Source organism: Aricia agestis, chromosome 11 (genome assembly GCF_905147365.1).
Source record: "Aricia agestis chromosome 11, ilAriAges1.1, whole genome shotgun sequence".
In the NCBI taxonomy this organism is placed as follows: domain Eukaryota; kingdom Metazoa; phylum Arthropoda; class Insecta; order Lepidoptera; family Lycaenidae; genus Aricia; species Aricia agestis.
In genome coordinates this window covers 14,732,813-14,748,463 of record NC_056416.1, presented here as the reverse complement: position 1 = coordinate 14,748,463, position 15,651 = coordinate 14,732,813, and the positions used below count along the sequence as shown (strand labels likewise).

The 15,651-nt window shown below is 40.3% G+C and overlaps 2 protein-coding genes across 5 annotated transcripts in view; both read right to left on the bottom strand.

Moving 5' to 3' along the window:
* Window positions 1-1,887: 1,887 nt before the first annotated feature.
* Window positions 1,888-7,679, bottom strand: LOC121731760 (ester hydrolase C11orf54 homolog). Of its 4 annotated transcripts, XM_042121359.1 has the most exons (9): window positions 7,582-7,674; window positions 7,437-7,497; window positions 6,759-6,838; window positions 5,638-5,736; window positions 4,572-4,747; window positions 4,035-4,214; window positions 3,484-3,580; window positions 2,799-2,965; window positions 1,888-2,383 (listed from the first exon to the last, which is right to left on the bottom strand). In XM_042121359.1, exons 3-9 carry the CDS (start codon window positions 6,835-6,837, stop codon window positions 2,210-2,212), a joined length of 972 nt encoding a protein of 323 aa, XP_041977293.1. In that variant the 5' UTR covers window position 6,838; window positions 7,437-7,497; window positions 7,582-7,674; the 3' UTR covers window positions 1,888-2,209. The 4 variants fall into 4 exon arrangements, with proteins under 4 accessions (XP_041977293.1, XP_041977294.1, XP_041977292.1 ...); XM_042121360.1 differs by lacking the exon at window positions 7,437-7,497 and having other exon boundaries at window positions 7,582-7,679; XM_042121358.1 differs by lacking the exon at window positions 7,582-7,674 and having other exon boundaries at window positions 7,437-7,567.
* A 1,616-nt stretch (window positions 7,680-9,295) lies between these two features.
* Window positions 9,296-15,651, bottom strand: part of LOC121731759 (vacuolar protein sorting-associated protein 13D) — a 60,268-nt gene continuing 53,912 nt past the window's right edge. The window contains exons 58-59 of the mRNA XM_042121357.1: window positions 10,506-10,644; window positions 9,296-10,356 (exon numbers count right to left, since the gene is read on the bottom strand). Coding sequence (XP_041977291.1) covers window positions 9,707-10,356; window positions 10,506-10,644 — 789 coding nt within the window. The 3' untranslated portion in view covers window positions 9,296-9,706. The remainder of the gene's footprint in view (window positions 10,357-10,505; window positions 10,645-15,651) is intronic.

Sequence of the window (15,651 nt, the reverse complement as noted above, 5' to 3'; positions counted from 1 at the left end):
ACATTTGGGCCCTCAAACCCTTTTCTGATGTATCTATTTATATCAAAAGATGAGTTCTTGCTGCTTTCTAGAATGTTACTAGATTTTTTTGACTCGTCCAACTCAATCTTGACTGAGTTTTGTAAATGCTAGAATCCTAGACTTTAGACTAGAGACTTGTATAATACGTTTTCTTGTTATAATACTTAAAACTTTGAGAAACTATTTTCGTATAATTGTTACTTATTAAGGTAATAGAGGAAAGAAAGAAATTGTACTTGCAGGCATTTTCAAGGTTAGGTCTACACACATACTAGTTACAAAAATGTATGGGCCACATACATTTTTGTAACTAGTATGTGACAGGTCATCAAAACTTATATTAGAAAACGCAGCCCAACATATTGTGCGCGTACCTTTAATGCTGAAATTATTTTCAAAGCCAAATGAAATGTCGAATAACTCCAAAGGCGATGTATGATAATCTAATAAACTCTTACGAGTTTTTTTTTAAATTGTTCATAATAATTTGTGGTACATAAATGCTTTGTAAATATTACGTAGGTAGGTGTAACTTAGAACGATGTCCGACGAATAGAAACGTGTATAGTCCGCGCAATCCACGAAGACGCGCCCCACTACTCCCCCTAATCGTTTATAGTATATGTGTGCAAGCTTTCGCCAATGTTTGAGTGTTATCGGTACACACTAATTACCTATGAGTGCACGCTCACACTACAATAAATAGACCAATTAAGAAAAAACGTCACGGTCAAAGGGAAAAAGGCTCACCCAAAAAATGGTGGGGCGCGTCTTCGTAGATTGCACGGACTATATGTAACAGCACGGGATAGTCAGATGTGATAGAAATATAATGATTAGGCCCAGTTTATGTAAAAAGGCTAGAGATTTTAGATGTGCATTTCTAGTGCAATTCGCCAAGCTGGAAAAGAAGGGATGCTATTAAAATAGCTTAGCAGCGCCGTTTAATCGGGCGCACGCATACACACTTTAGACAAAAATTGTTGCTGGTTTTAAGGCGAGACCGCACTAGAGCGACACAATATTTCGCGTTGCGACACTTCACATTCCATACAACTGACGTTTCTGAAACATCAGTTCTATAGAACGTGAAGTGTCTTGCCGCGTTGTCGCGTTGTGCTGTCCCACTACGCGACTACGCGGCAAGACGCGACGCGACAACCTTTAAACTCTTATAATACTAATCTATGCGATGGCGAATTGGGCTAGCGTAGGCATTCTTATTTAACTATTTTTGGCTAAAAATATTCCATTTATAATATTTCCTTTTGTCAGTAAATTTTTGAGAAGCGAATAAATGTTTGGGACTGGGTGTATTGAATAGTCAATATTTATGTATTGCGTTTGCTTGAGCTCATTTTTATAATATTTTTAAATTGAATTGAATGTTGATCAAATAATGATATGTAATAACTGGCCAAACTTCAGAAAATAGTCAATTTTTGACGTGCTAGAGTCAACAAACATACTTATTTGATATTTTCATCTATAGCCTGCTATTTTTTTCATCACAAACCTTATTTTAAAATTAATTTGATTTAATGTGATATCGCTTTTATATTTGTGTGTATGGTGTAAGTACAATTTATATTGTTGTAATATTTAAACTTCGAAGTTATAAAAGTTATAGTATATTTTAATGTAATAAAAATATTAAATCGACATATTGTGCTTATTCTACATTTCCAATTTATTATTTTCAAAGATACGTTATATTTAGCACTTTCATGTAAAGTTGGCTATTATAAAAATATTATATTCGAGAGATATAATTATTCGATGATATAAATGCAATAAAAATCTGGTGGTAGTAATTAAATTTTTATTAACAAAATAATTTGTAAAAATAAAGATCTATTGGTCCATGGACCATGGGGCATATTTACAAAAGTTTGTATAAAGTTTCACAAAAAAGTCAAACTACAAACCTAACGGTTCATCATGAGCCGAACTGTGCAGTAAGCAGAATCGTGGCGATTTCTCGGAACGATGAACATACGATTTTATAACAAGGTGTAAGCTGGTGTGTAGCTGCCTGACGATTCTACCCTTGACTTTATAGTACGGCAAATCTTTGCGATTTGTTGTAACTATTTAATGCGTTCCGATAAAACATTGGGTGTGTAGCTGACGATTTAATAATAATTGCCTTGCGATTTTATGCATTCCGATAAGTTGTTGGGCGTGGCTAATCGCGTCCGATGGCGTGCGTGTCGGCGGGCGGGTCTATACGCACGACGGCGGCGGCGAGCGCGAGGTACGCCTCGTAGTGCGCCTGTTCCGGTGTCACGTCGTAGTGGTAGTGGCCGCCGTCGCCGTGCGCGCTAAAACCGTGGAAGTGCTGCACGCGGAGGTCCAAGCCCTGTGAGAAAGAGACACAGGTATATTTTGATTCCCGTAAGTACCGTACTAAGTACTCTTATTTTTTTATTTTTAAATATTTCAAAGATTACAAAAGGATAAATTTACGTTTACGCTATGTTTTAGATCTTCGCTGCCACGCTTCAGCGTATAGAACTCCGAAGCCTGGGCCCTGGCAACACATCAGTCGGACTGAACGCTGAGCAGGCCAGTTGAATACCCGTTAGCGGAAATGCTGCCACGTTTAGACCGTGCACTCCACAGTCTATGCATATCGCTTTTCCTTAATCGCTATAGTCTATACAATAAACATGGCTTTATTGTAACTAGTTTGGGTTTTTCCAAAATCCTTTATTTAAATTATACCTTCTCCCTCATCCCTTAGAACGAAAGAGACAACAATAAACATTTCTTACCATATCGCCGGTGACGAGCGTGCCGACGTGGACGATGGGCGCGCGCATCTCGAAGAAGTGTAGCCAGTTGTCGACGTCGGCGTCGGAGCACAGCGGCGTCCCGGAGAAGTCCGGCATCACGTGGTGCTTCACGCTACCCTCGCGCAGCAGGAACGTGCCGCCTAGACCTGGATGACACACGGTACTTTCACATTTTTTATACTTTCACTAGCTGTCCCGGTGAACTTCGTGTCACTTCAAAACCTTCCCTGGACTTCTATGAATATTTTTAGACTAAAATCAGCCCAATCCGTTCAGCCGTTTTCGAGTTTTAGCGCGACTAACGCATTTGGAAATCCATTTTTAAATATAAGATATAGAAGAATCTCTATCAGATTACAGTAGCCAAAAGTCGTGCTGTCTCGTAAGACCTAAATGGCATCATGCTTATTTTTATTTTTTATTTATTAATTATAATTAGCAAAACCAACATTCTGTGAGTCATAACTCATAACAGCTAAATGACAAAGAAGCCGAGTGGGTTAAAGTTCCCATAATGTTGTAGGAATTTACGACGACTTAACTAATAAAAATATATAGACAGCGAATAATTAATTATATGCAAGGTCTTCTTGTCTATGTCTGGCTCGTGTCAAAAGTCATCAGTCAATATATATTATTATAATATTATATTGTTTTAACTCACCTACAACTTTATCCCCGTAGTGCTGCTTGAGAGTCTCCCTGATGGCGGTGATGAAGTTAGCGGGCCCAATCCGCTTCTTGGCCACCACCTTTATCACCTGCAAGCGAAATTATTATGATCACAAAGGATTCAGTCCCGTCGCTTTTGTTTCATTAAGCTTATTTGAGTTATGATCACTGTGATCACGTGTTTAACTTTTTTATTTAAATTTTTCGGTTGACACAATATTATTTCAAATAATTAAGGAGAACCCAACAAAGTCGCAGGCGCATAAGGTTTGTCTACTTGTGATGCTTTCCTGCTTGTCTTGTGCTGTCACTTATATTGCTTTCCTACATCGCGCTATCGAAGTTTTCTAAGCGCGTCGGTATATAATATACGACTGCTGAAATCGATCACGCGGGCTTCGGCCTGACCGAGCATATTATCACCTCGTTCGGTCTGAAGATCTTCCTTTGCGGCCTCCACGCATATTCCCACACTTGTCTTGTACTGCATGGATTTTTATTTACGTACAAGACGACTACGCTACTGTTAATGTATTGTCTGACCTTGCCCGGCGCGCCGTCGGACAGCAGGTAGTTGCCGAGCAGCGCGGTGCGGGTCTCGGTGTGCGGCAGCCCCTGCTGCTTGTACCCGCTGCTGCCCTTCGCCGCGCCCGCCGGCTGCACCGACACGATGCGCGTGCCCTGCTCCACCACGCCGTCCTTCAGGGATAGGTTGATGATGCCCTAGGGGGGGGGAGGGAACGTTTTTATTTGCGATATTGGCCACATCACTACAACTATAAACTACTTTCATAATGTTTCTCGGCCATCATCATTTTTCATGATGAGGCATGACATTTCACGAAACACAATGAGAAGTTCGTTGTTTTTTAAAAACTTTGACTTCATTCAATAATGTTATCATAATTGTCGTTGACCAATGCTGAATGTTACTAAAAAATCAGAAGAATTAGCAAAGTTCAGTGAATAAGTCTTATTAAAGATAATTTTTCATTAGGTACCGTGTCTCTCTCTTTCTTTTATTCTTCTTATTTATGAAAGAGAAGGCAAGAAATATATCAGTAAACCAGGCTAACCTACCTCACAATTAACCCCAAGATAAGGCCAGGGTCCAGCGCCGGCACCGACGAGCAGCGCGGGGTCGCGGCGCAGGTGGCGCAGCAGCTCTGCCAGGTCGTACAACTTGTCGCGGCGCACCGTCGGCACCAGGTACGGTGGACCGCCCAGCTCCACCAGCTTAGCGTTACCGGTCAGACCTGGCGACGTGGAGATGAGACTTAATAACTATAGGAAGCAAACGAATCGAAACTAGAAAATGACTACGCAAATTATTATGTAGCCTAACCTGCCCCGGCTTTTCTCACGAATTTATTGAAATTTTATTCTTTAAAATCATATTTTAGGCGGTTAACAAATATAATGTGTAAGAAAGACGATCAAATAATTTTCCTTCCTTTTGGTTTTGCCGTAGTTGGGTAAATATAAAAATAAACGATAGTTTTATTAAAAAAATATAAGTATCGCATTATTATACTGCATACTCTAAATTATTCAAGACGGACGGACGTAGATACCTATAGTGATGTTTTATGTTTGTACTTAAAGAAACAAATGTTTGGTATGCCGATAAGAAATTTTAAAATATTCTACAAAAAACAAACCGAAGATAACTAACAACAGCATCATCATCACACTACACTACTATTTACTTATGGGTTAGTACAGCAAACTAGATAAGAGCTATCAACCCCCGCGCGTTACAGAGTCAACACTTGAGATAACATCTTGCGTCAATTACACAATTATAAAAATTAAACAACAATTAGTTAATTGGACATGGGCGTACCCAGGATTTTAGCTAGGGGGGGCAGCATACCTGTTTCGAGAAGATGGTCGGTCTGGTATTATATTGAAACAAAAATCATGAAAATTGACTTTTATTAATCTGACTGAAAATTATTTTGTTTCCAACATTTCATTTGCGCAGAGTAGGTAAGTGGTAACACGTTCTTAATTCCCACTTGCCAGGAAAATTGACGTTTATTTTATCTTCTAGAGGGGGGGAGGGGCAGCTGCTGGTACATACTACATACAAAGTGTACCTCAAGTGTCAAGTCAGAATAAAATAGTATTAGTTACTACTTACCAGGCGCGCTGAGGTTGTAGGGCGGCTGCGTGAGGTCCGGGCTAACCTCCGCCGACACCGACACGTCCTCGAAGTTCGACACCAGCCCTTTGGACAGCACTGCAAAAAAATATATAAGACTTTAACGAGCAAAGGTATCAAAACGCATCACCGTGTGAAACCGCCACCGTGTGAAACACCGCACAAAGTGATTCCGTGACCACAGTTAAAATTTTAGAAAAACTGTAATTATTGTTATGGTTCAGACCGAATTTTGTGACCAACCTTTTTTTTTGGACTACATACTGTGTTTGTGCGTACAGTTGGTCTACCACTTTAGACCTTTTGCTATGGCATTAACATCGAAATTAGTGGTTATCGTCTACCTTATCGCGACCGTGTATAAATGTTATTATAATACGTACTATCAGGAAGTTGACTGCTAGGCAGATGGCGGACCTATCACCTAAGTAAATTGGTCGCGTTAAGTCAAACCCATCCGACCGATCACAGCTAACATTGAATAGGCATGATGACTATTTTTTTTTCTTATCGGTAATTGAAGGACACTTAAAAAATAGAAACATCGTTGAAAGAATGACTCTGATAGCTTAAAAATTCATCAAGATATGACAATTCAAATATCTCATAAAAAAGACCTGCCCGAAACGCTCCATACAAAGTGCTACGAAAGTCTGACGTCAGTCTTTCGTAGTTTGTACGCGTCGGGAGACAACTTTGTTCGACAGGTATATTAAATATTGCGTTTATGAAAGTGGTTCCATAACAAAAGTCGCTTTTAATTGCATAAGATATCGAATTGTATACAAATATTATGAAATTTAATTGAAAAAAAAATCGACTTGAATATCCAACTTTAAAGGCCCATAACAAAAAAAATACAAATGCTATCAAGCTGAAATTTTGGGAACACTTATTTTTTACCGTGATTTCTTTATTTTATTAACAAAATTCGCTAATCTTTGACCTTGTCATCATCCCTATTGACATAAGCCGACCACATGACGTAGGTCCGTCAACTGCCTAGGAATCAATTTCCTCGATGGTACATACATAAGTGGTTTAATCTACCCTTTCGACGACCGTACATATTATAATATGGCTTTAATCGTGCTTTTTACCTTCGACTATCTCCTCCAGTGGTGGCTGGTGGAGGGGTTTCTCCGTGATTGGAACCTTGGAGTAGTCTACAGACGCCATCCTGAAATCATAACATTGGTATGATGTATTCACATTCATATTTTAAGTATTTACTACCTGGTTTTATTAGGTAGTTGGGTACTTACTTTTAAGTGCCTTATAAGTATGACTCGTTTACCTATCTATCTCACTATTGTAAGCTACTACCTCGATATCGTTGTTTATAATAACAATTGTTGGTAGGTATTATAAACTTGCGAAATATTTTATGGAGCAAACAAATTTCAAATTAACGTGCTGAAACCGTTAATAAAATCTGTGAGTGAGAACCTCACTCCCACTTCCCAGATTTTAGCAATGGTTATTATTTGTAAGATAAAAATACTTATTGTAGGTTTATGGTTCAATAAAATTAATTCAGTAGTTTTATTAAAACTTCAAATTTGCCAAAATATGGGAAAGGACGAATATGATATTGATTTTATAACGTTTAACCGTATTGTATGGTTCCCGCCTAAACCAGCATAAACCAACAATCTAAATACAACTTTTCGATAATCCAAAAACACTGGTACTCATATAAATGTAGCACGAGCTATCTGCTACCTACACTAATAAATGATGCAAAACAAAAACCGGCCGATCAGCTGTTAACTTACTTGTCAATGTCAGTGTCCACCAAGGCCGACCCTTCCACACCGCTCGGCGAATGCTGCAACACTGCACACAGACACAACGACAAAAAAACTATACCCATACTTACCCCGTCAACTATCTACAGGTTAAAAGTCAGATAATACGTACGTTATGATTGTGGAATTGTTATAGGTATAAAATGTAAAAGCGAGCGCGGAGAAAAAAACGTGCTACCGCGTCGCGCGCCGGCCACAAGTGACCTTCTACTCATTTGTGAACCGAACTTGTTTCATTGTAAAATCGTAAACGATAAACAACGGTACTTTAGTACTTTATACTCGAAACACATCTTACGATTTACTTACCAGATAATAGATATGTATTATTTTCCTCTATGGATTTACATACCTTATTCAAAGTGGTGGTCAATGGACAATGTTACCTTTTTGAAGAAAACATACTGATACGATCACCGGTTTTACTAGTAAGATATAAAAGAATAAAATTAATAAGTACATATTTTGTTTATATTTTGAATGCTGATACCCACTGTTTGATAGAGGGATCATCATTATAGGTACAGGCCGATAGTAGAATAAATGAAATGCTAAAGAATTTTTGTAACAAAACTTTATTGCTCTCATATATTACAATTTACACTTAAAATAATGTCTTTTAACAAATAAATAAGATCTACACAAATAAATAAAACCCGAATAAAACTACAAAAACAATTATTTATATGCAAGATAACATATTTTGTGATGTATCTAAACGATCATTATGATCATCATAAATGAAACATAAAATACGTTCGTTTTTAATAATAAACATACAACTGTAGGTACACAATCACATATACAAAATATTTCTTCACACGACTGAAATACAGTAGTATGACAAGTAACTTTTGTAACGTAGCTCACATAGACATCAGTATGGACTAGCGTATAGGTGCGCGTCCACTGGACCGGAATCGCGTTTGTACTGCATGCACTGAAACGTAATTTTTGCGCCTGACAAATTATAAATGACGACGCTCCGTCCGCACCGTACGCTCCGTTTCTGACCCAGGGGACGCGCAGTTTTAACGTGGTAGAAATAAGCAGTATGTTAATAAACCAATCGCTCAATAGAACAACACACCGCTCCACTACTGGTTTATATGCTCTTAACTCTATGAATAATGTTTAAAAATAAGCTCACTTAAACTGGAAACGCTAGTCTAGTACCAGCTAGTACTTAGGAAAAACTGTCTAAAATAAGAGCCCACGAACGAACAAAAACTAGTTTAGGGTCTTCCGTTCAAACACGCGACGGTCAAAATATATCGTCGTTCGTCATACAGATTATTAAAAAAAATGTGTGCATCCAAACTAATAATATTATTTAGCCACATAAAGGTTATATATTTACAAGAAGTACCACAGCCCCTGTATCACTACACTGCTCACTAGGTATTTGAAAAGAATCCTTAACGCAGTCGGATAAAAATAACGTTAAAATAATGTTCTAAGCTAAAAACTTATAAATAAAACTGAATTAATAATATATAAAATCTTTTAAACATTTATTAAGTAGGCGATTATGATCGAAACTATTCAGTCAAAGTAGCGATAAAACTTTACGCGTTATCCTAACCTTATACGAACAATAAAGTAACATATTCTCTGCAATAATATTACAGGTATTTGACGACCTCTGTGGCTCAGTGGTGAGCGCGTTGGTAGCTCAAGCCGGGGGTCGCATGTTCGAGTCCCGCCGACGGAACAAAAAGTTTGCAAAGTTCCTGGGTCATGGACGTGTATTAAATATGTGTATCATATAATAAAAATCTTAAATATATATGTATAGTATAAAAGTATTAAATATATTTCCGTTGTCTGGTACCTGTAACACAAGTCCTTCAGGTACTTATTATTATGAAACAACTACCTGTAATATTATTGCAGAGAATATGTTACTTTATTGTTCGTAAATTGAAACATTAGATAAGTAATAAAATTATGACATTTTTAGCTACTTGTTTTAGTTTATGGTAGCTGGTACTAAATTCATGTGCGTTACATATTTTAATTTACGTATTATCAACGGCAGTTTTGATTATAAAACTTGGTAAACCACCAAGGAGTTTGGGCAGCTGCTATAGGCCTTAGTTACAATTATTAAAGTGCACTAAATACTTGAAAACACTTTCTTAAATTTAGCCTCTGTATCGATATAACCGAAATTGAATACCATTAGGATCGATTCAGTCTCCAATGTCAAGGTATTTGGCATCACAATACTAGAGCTAGGCGTGTCGGGGCGGCAGCGTGTGCTGCTTGTCGCGGTGCAGGCGGCGCGCGTGAGCGGCGTGCGTGGCCAGCCACTGCGCCAGCTGCTGCGTGTCGCACTGCACGCGCGGCCGCCGCAGCCCCCCCTCCCCCGCCGCGCCGCCGCCGCCCCCGCGTACGCCCAGCTCCACGAACCACGCGCCGCCCGAGTCGACCGCGCTGCACGCCGCCAGCGCGCCCAGCCCCGCCTCCAGCACGAGCTGCGGCGCGCCGTGCTTGCACGTGAAGATGCGCAGGTGCGTGTCGGATAGGATGGCGCGGATGTCGTGTGGCGTGTCGCGAACTATACGGTACGCGAGGAACCGCTCGTCCGCGTCCCGCGCCAGAGCTCGCAGCAGCTCCGCGCCCTCGGCGGCGCGCGGGCAGTAGCGCGCGAGCGGCGCGTCCGCAGCCACGGGGCGGGGCGGTCGTGCCCGTTGCGGCTCCGCGCCGGCGCGTCGCGACGTGTCACGCAGCGCCGCCGCCGTTTCCGCCGCCAAATCCAACACGCCGATCACGGGCTTGGTCACCGTACCCACGAGACCCTTGCCCACGCCCGTTATGAACCCGGGCAAGCCCTCCGACGCCGCGCCCTCGTAGCTGTGTTTCACCAGCGATGTCACACCGCCTGCGAAATAAATGTTGAGTAGTAATATTTTACGACATAAAATATGTAGCTTTCATTTATTAATTAAAGCTATTTTATAGTGTGTAATTGCAAAATAAAGCTATATCACTTAAACAATTATTTAAAAGACAGAGTTTATATTTAAATACCTAGCAGGCCGAGGCCGAAGCCGCGCAGGCCGGCGGCGAGGTGCGCACCGGCTGCGGCAGCGCGGATGCGGCGGCGCGTCTCCTCGTGCGCCTCGTCCGCCACGACGCGCTCCAGCCCGTCGCCCAGCGTCTCCGACACCTTTTATTTTTTATTTTCTTTATTCAGAACATATACAGTAATTTACAGCATTGATACATACAAATATATAAACTCCTACAGACTATAAAATTGCGTTTATATACAAAGTTTGGATACCAGGGCATGGATCACATCACATGAGTGTCTGTGTGGTGTATGTCTAGTATGTGATGTGTATGTCAGTTGTTCCAATTGTCAGAAGTTCCACTAGAACTCGTGTTTGTGTGTTTGTGTGTGTGTGTGTGTTTGTGTGTGTGTGTGTGTTTGTGTGTGTGTGTGTGTATGTGTTTAAATCTTATATATAAAAATGGATTTTCAAATGTGTTAGTCCGCTAAAACTCGAAAACGGCTGAACGGATTGGGCTGATTTTAGTTGTTCGGGGTTGGGATAGATAAACAAGAGATCAAGAAAGGATATTCCTGTATTGCATAGATCTATTACTATAACTAAAATGGGATATGAGATCGAGTCACGCGCTCGGTGAGATGTCGCGACGTGAACTAAACTTTATTACATTATTCAAAAGTAATAATTAAAGATGCAGAGTTGCATTATTACCTAAGTTGCATAGTAGGTAATAGGCAACACATGCTGTACGGGCGTTGACCCGTACATGCTCCCGGGGGAGAAAAAAGGGGTTAGTAGAGGTCTAGGATAATGAAAGATGAGGTTACAAGGTGATAAACAATTTTGCTTATAACTAATTAATAAACTAGGGTTAGTATAACAAGTTGTACAAAGTAGTAGGATTTAAAATTAAACATAACTAGTAGAATTAAGGTCTTTAAGTGAGAAAACACGAAAGATCGGGGACGAAGCCCTGTCCTGTTTATACAAGCACTCACTAGATTTAACTTTAAGATCATTTGTCACAGATTTGCCCTTAACGCTAAGATCACTCACACTTACACTTTTCATTTTAGCTAAAGATTGCCCATTTTCCCTAACTACACAACACTCACTTAACTCAGTTCCTTCGGGGGGCGTGGAGGAAGACGCTCTAGCCGGCTGCGCCTCTAGAGGTCTCGAAGACTCCCGACGCTGAAGCCTCTGCCGCCGTCTTCAGTACAGCACTACAGCAGCAAATACGGATCATTCGTCTTTAGAGCATCAACACTTTTCTCAACAGAGTCGAACTGTCTTAAGATTTTGAGTTATTATTGGGATCAATCTCAGCGGGTAAATCAGTATCTAAAAGAAATATAATATATACAACTTAGCCTATAACTTCATCTATTAAGCCTCGGCGCCGGCGCTTCTGTGCGTTTCCAATTACAAATGATTCATTCATCGTAATAATATTATTATAATGTTTTAATTCTTCGAACTCGTGCCCGAGTTGCAATGTGATATCTTCGCACGGTGTCTATATGTTTTATTTCTAAACAAATTATTGTTTCGAGGTAATTAATATTAATATATTTTTTAAGTGCCAATTCTGAGATTTTAGAATATGAGATACGATTGGACTTCGTTTAATTTGAGTTTTTCTCTTGTTCCTTATCCGGGGAAGGATCGGAGGTTTCATTCACTGGCAATAACGCGAGCTTGACAATGGCTCGTTTTAATAAACCGTTCTTAGTTTTTAGGGTGACGACTCTGACTAGGCCGTCTGTTCCGGGATGAATCTCTACTACTCGACCTAGAGCCCATTTTCCGGGAGGGAGATTTTCATCTTTTATGATGACGATATCATTGAGGTTAAGATTCTTTTGAGATTTTCTCCATTTTGCTCTAGTCGATAGCTGTGTGAGATATTCATTTTTCCACTGAGTCCAAATATCATTGTAGATTTTTTGTACTAAGTACCAACGAGTTCTGAGATCACTTTCCGTATCATATAAGGTCAAATTGGGCCCGCTTGCCAAAAAGTGAGCCGGGGTTAGAAAATTTATGTCCTCAGGATCTTCTGATAAGGGGCAGAGTGGTCGCGAGTTTAAACAGGCTTCAAGTTGGGATAATAGTGTACTGTACTCTTCGTATGTCAATTTCTGCTCTCCGACGACCCTCTTTAAATGATGTTTTAAGCTCTTTACAGCGGCTTCCCACAGCCCGCCTGCAGATGGCCAGGATGGGGCGTTGAAATGCCACTCGATGTTCATCTCAGAGATAGCGGCGAGGTTGTCCTGGCTTGATAAGATTCTGGAGATTTCGGAGTACTCTTGTCTAAGGATTTTATTAGCTCCTATAAAGTTCGTTCCTTGATCACTGTAGAGGTGACCAGGAAGACCCTTTCTTGCCGACATACGTCTGAGCGCTGCAATAAACGCTGACGCAGTAAGGTCGGACACTAACTCCAGGTGTATGGCCTTAGTTACCATACAGACAAATACTGCGACATATCCTTTGGTTGTTTTTATGCCACGACCCTTATTAGCTTTTACTAAAATATGTCCAGTATAGTCTAATCCTGTATGGTAGAAAGGTCGACTGGGAATTATTCGGGATGGGGGTAAGTCTCCCATCAGCTGATTTTTCAGTATGGGTTCGTTTTTACGACACTTGACGCACATTCTTAGCCGCTTCTTGGTAGCTCTGTTGCCGCCGAGTATCCAATATTTTTGCCTAATAAATCCCGCCGTCATCTTAACTCCGCCGTGGAAGACAAGCTTGTGAGATTCATCTATAATGAGATCTGCCAGTTTTGACTGATTTGGGATGATGATGGGATGTTTAATATCGGGACTCAAATGCGAATGTTTCAGCCGTCCACCGACACGTAATATTCCGTCGGCGTCTAAAATAGGATTAAGATTTAAGATCTGGCTTTTATTATTTAGAGATTCGCCGTTCTGGAGATGTGAGATTTCTTTAAAAAAGTACTCCTGTTGCACTTGTTTTATTAACATATTTGTTGCGCGTTTGAGATCTTGCAATGTAAGGTAAGTCACATTATTATTTCGGTGTAAATATATGTCAATGAATTTGTTAACGTAGGCTATAACTCGTATTACAGTTCTCAGTTTACTAATTTTATTTAATAATTGTTTAATTATAGAGGTATTGAAGTTTGTAGTGGCGATGTTTACTAACTTCTTTTTCCTGAGATCTTCCGTCGTGTCATAGGATACATCGACAGGATAATTTTCGGGATCGAAGGAAGGTAGCCAGCTGGGTCCTTTCCACCAAAGAGAATGTTCAGCTAATTGGGCTGCTGATAAACTGCGGCTTGCGCAGTCAGCAGAATTTTCTTTAGATTTGACGTATCGCCAGTTATCTCTAGGGATTACGTCACATATTTTTCTCACCCTTGTCGCTACAAAGGGTTTCCATTTTTCGGGATCGCCTTTTAGCCATCCAAGCACTGCCATAGAATCTACCCAGCCATAAACTTGAACCTGATAGCTTGATAATGAAGATATAATTTTTTCCATAAGCTTAGTCAGTAAGAGAGCTCCGCAGAGTTCTAATCGTGGGATTGATTGAGATTTTTTCAGAGGTACAACTCTTGATTTTCCCGCAACTAAGGATATTTGCGCTATATCGTTTCTTAGGATCCTGCAATATACAACGCATGCGTAGGCTTTTGTGCTGGCGTCGCAAAAACCGTGAAGTTCGATGACATCCGACTCTTGAGTTCGAATCCAGCGGGGTATCTTAAATTGAGATATATGGGGTAAATCCGCCTTGATGTTGTTCCATTCTAGGGCAATATCCCGTGGAACGGTTTGGTCCCAAGTCAGCTCGGTTTTCCATGTTTCTTGGAATAGGATTTTGAGCTTTATAGTGACCGGAGATAGCCAGCCTAAGGGATCGAAGATTTTTGAGATTTCCGAAAGCAGTTGTCGTTTGGTTGGGGCGTCGTCGGTTCTTATCTCTATTGGATGAAAAATAAAAATATCACTTTTGGGATTCCACCGAAGGCCCAAAGCTTTCGTAGATTCAGGCTGCTTGAAATAAAATTCTTCTTTTTGCAGATCAATAGGGATATCGGACAGTTCAAGTAAGTTTGAACGCCATTTTCTTAAGTTAAAACCACCAGCCTTGAGAAGAGTGGTCATTTCTTCTTTAATTTTTCTTGCAGACTCAGCAGAATGTGCCCCATACATAAGGTCATCCATATAAAATGATTTTTCTAAAATATCCGGGGCACAGCTGTTAAGGTAATTAGGCCGTTCATCCGAAGCGAGCTGCTTAAGGGTCATCATAGCGAGAAAAGGTGCCGCCTTAGTCCCGTAGGTTACAGTCGCTAGTTGGTATTCCTGTAGAGGTTGAGATCGATGACTTCTCCATATGATTTTCTGAAGGTTCTGATGGTCAGGATGTAGCCATATATTACGAAACATTTTTTCAACATCGCTGGTTAAAGCATATTTAAATTGCCGCCATTTTAGTATAAGGCTAAGGAGATCTTGTTGGAGATTCGGCCCTCTGTGCATGAGATCATTGAGGCTTAGTCCAGATGTTGTAGCTGCTGATGCATTAAAAACTACTCTAAGTTTTGTGCTTAGTGATTCATCACGAAGTACACAATGGTGTGATAGGTAACAACCTGGAGTTATGTCAGCGTTAGCCGCGACGGGGGTCATATGTCCGAGTTCAATATACTCAGACATAAACAATTTGTAATCATGTGCTAGGTCAGGTTTTCTAATTAATTTATTTTCAATTTGAAAGAATTGCCTTTGTTTTCGATTCACCTAAGTTTTCCTGGAAATTATCTTTTAAGGGTAATTTTACTACGTAGCTGCCATCCTCGCGCCTTGAGGTTGTAGATTTGAAAAGGTCGATGCATTTTTGGTCTTCTTCAGATATCGATGAAGGGTCTTGAATATCCTCGATTTCCCAAAACTGCTGGATCTCGGAGATATTATTTAGGATGAGGTTGCATTGAAAGGTTTTGGAACTTTTGCAGCTACCGCTTAAGATCCAGCCCAGCTGAGTTTGCTGAGCCATAGGTAGGTTACCTTGGGGTCGGCAGATGCCATCTAATAGGATAAGAGAGTAGACATCAGCGCCAAATAGGATATCGACCGGCCGACTTTTATAAAATTCAGGATCAGCTA

What these genes read in the sequence shown, in the direction of transcription:
- LOC121731760 (XM_042121358.1), bottom strand. Translation starts at nt 7,534, where the DNA reads ATGGGTATAGTTTTTTTGTCGTTGTGTCTGTGTGCAGTGTTGCAGCAT. An exon ending in CCGACGGCGCGCCGGGCAAG is followed by an intron (nt 3,581 to 4,034) that starts GTCAGACAATAC and finishes TTTCGCTTGCAG; the next exon opens with GTGATAAAGGTGGTGGCCAA. An exon ending in CTACGGGGATAAAGTTGTAG is followed by an intron (nt 2,966 to 3,483) that starts GTGAGTTAAAAC and finishes TGTGTCATCCAG; the next exon opens with GTCTAGGCGGCACGTTCCTG.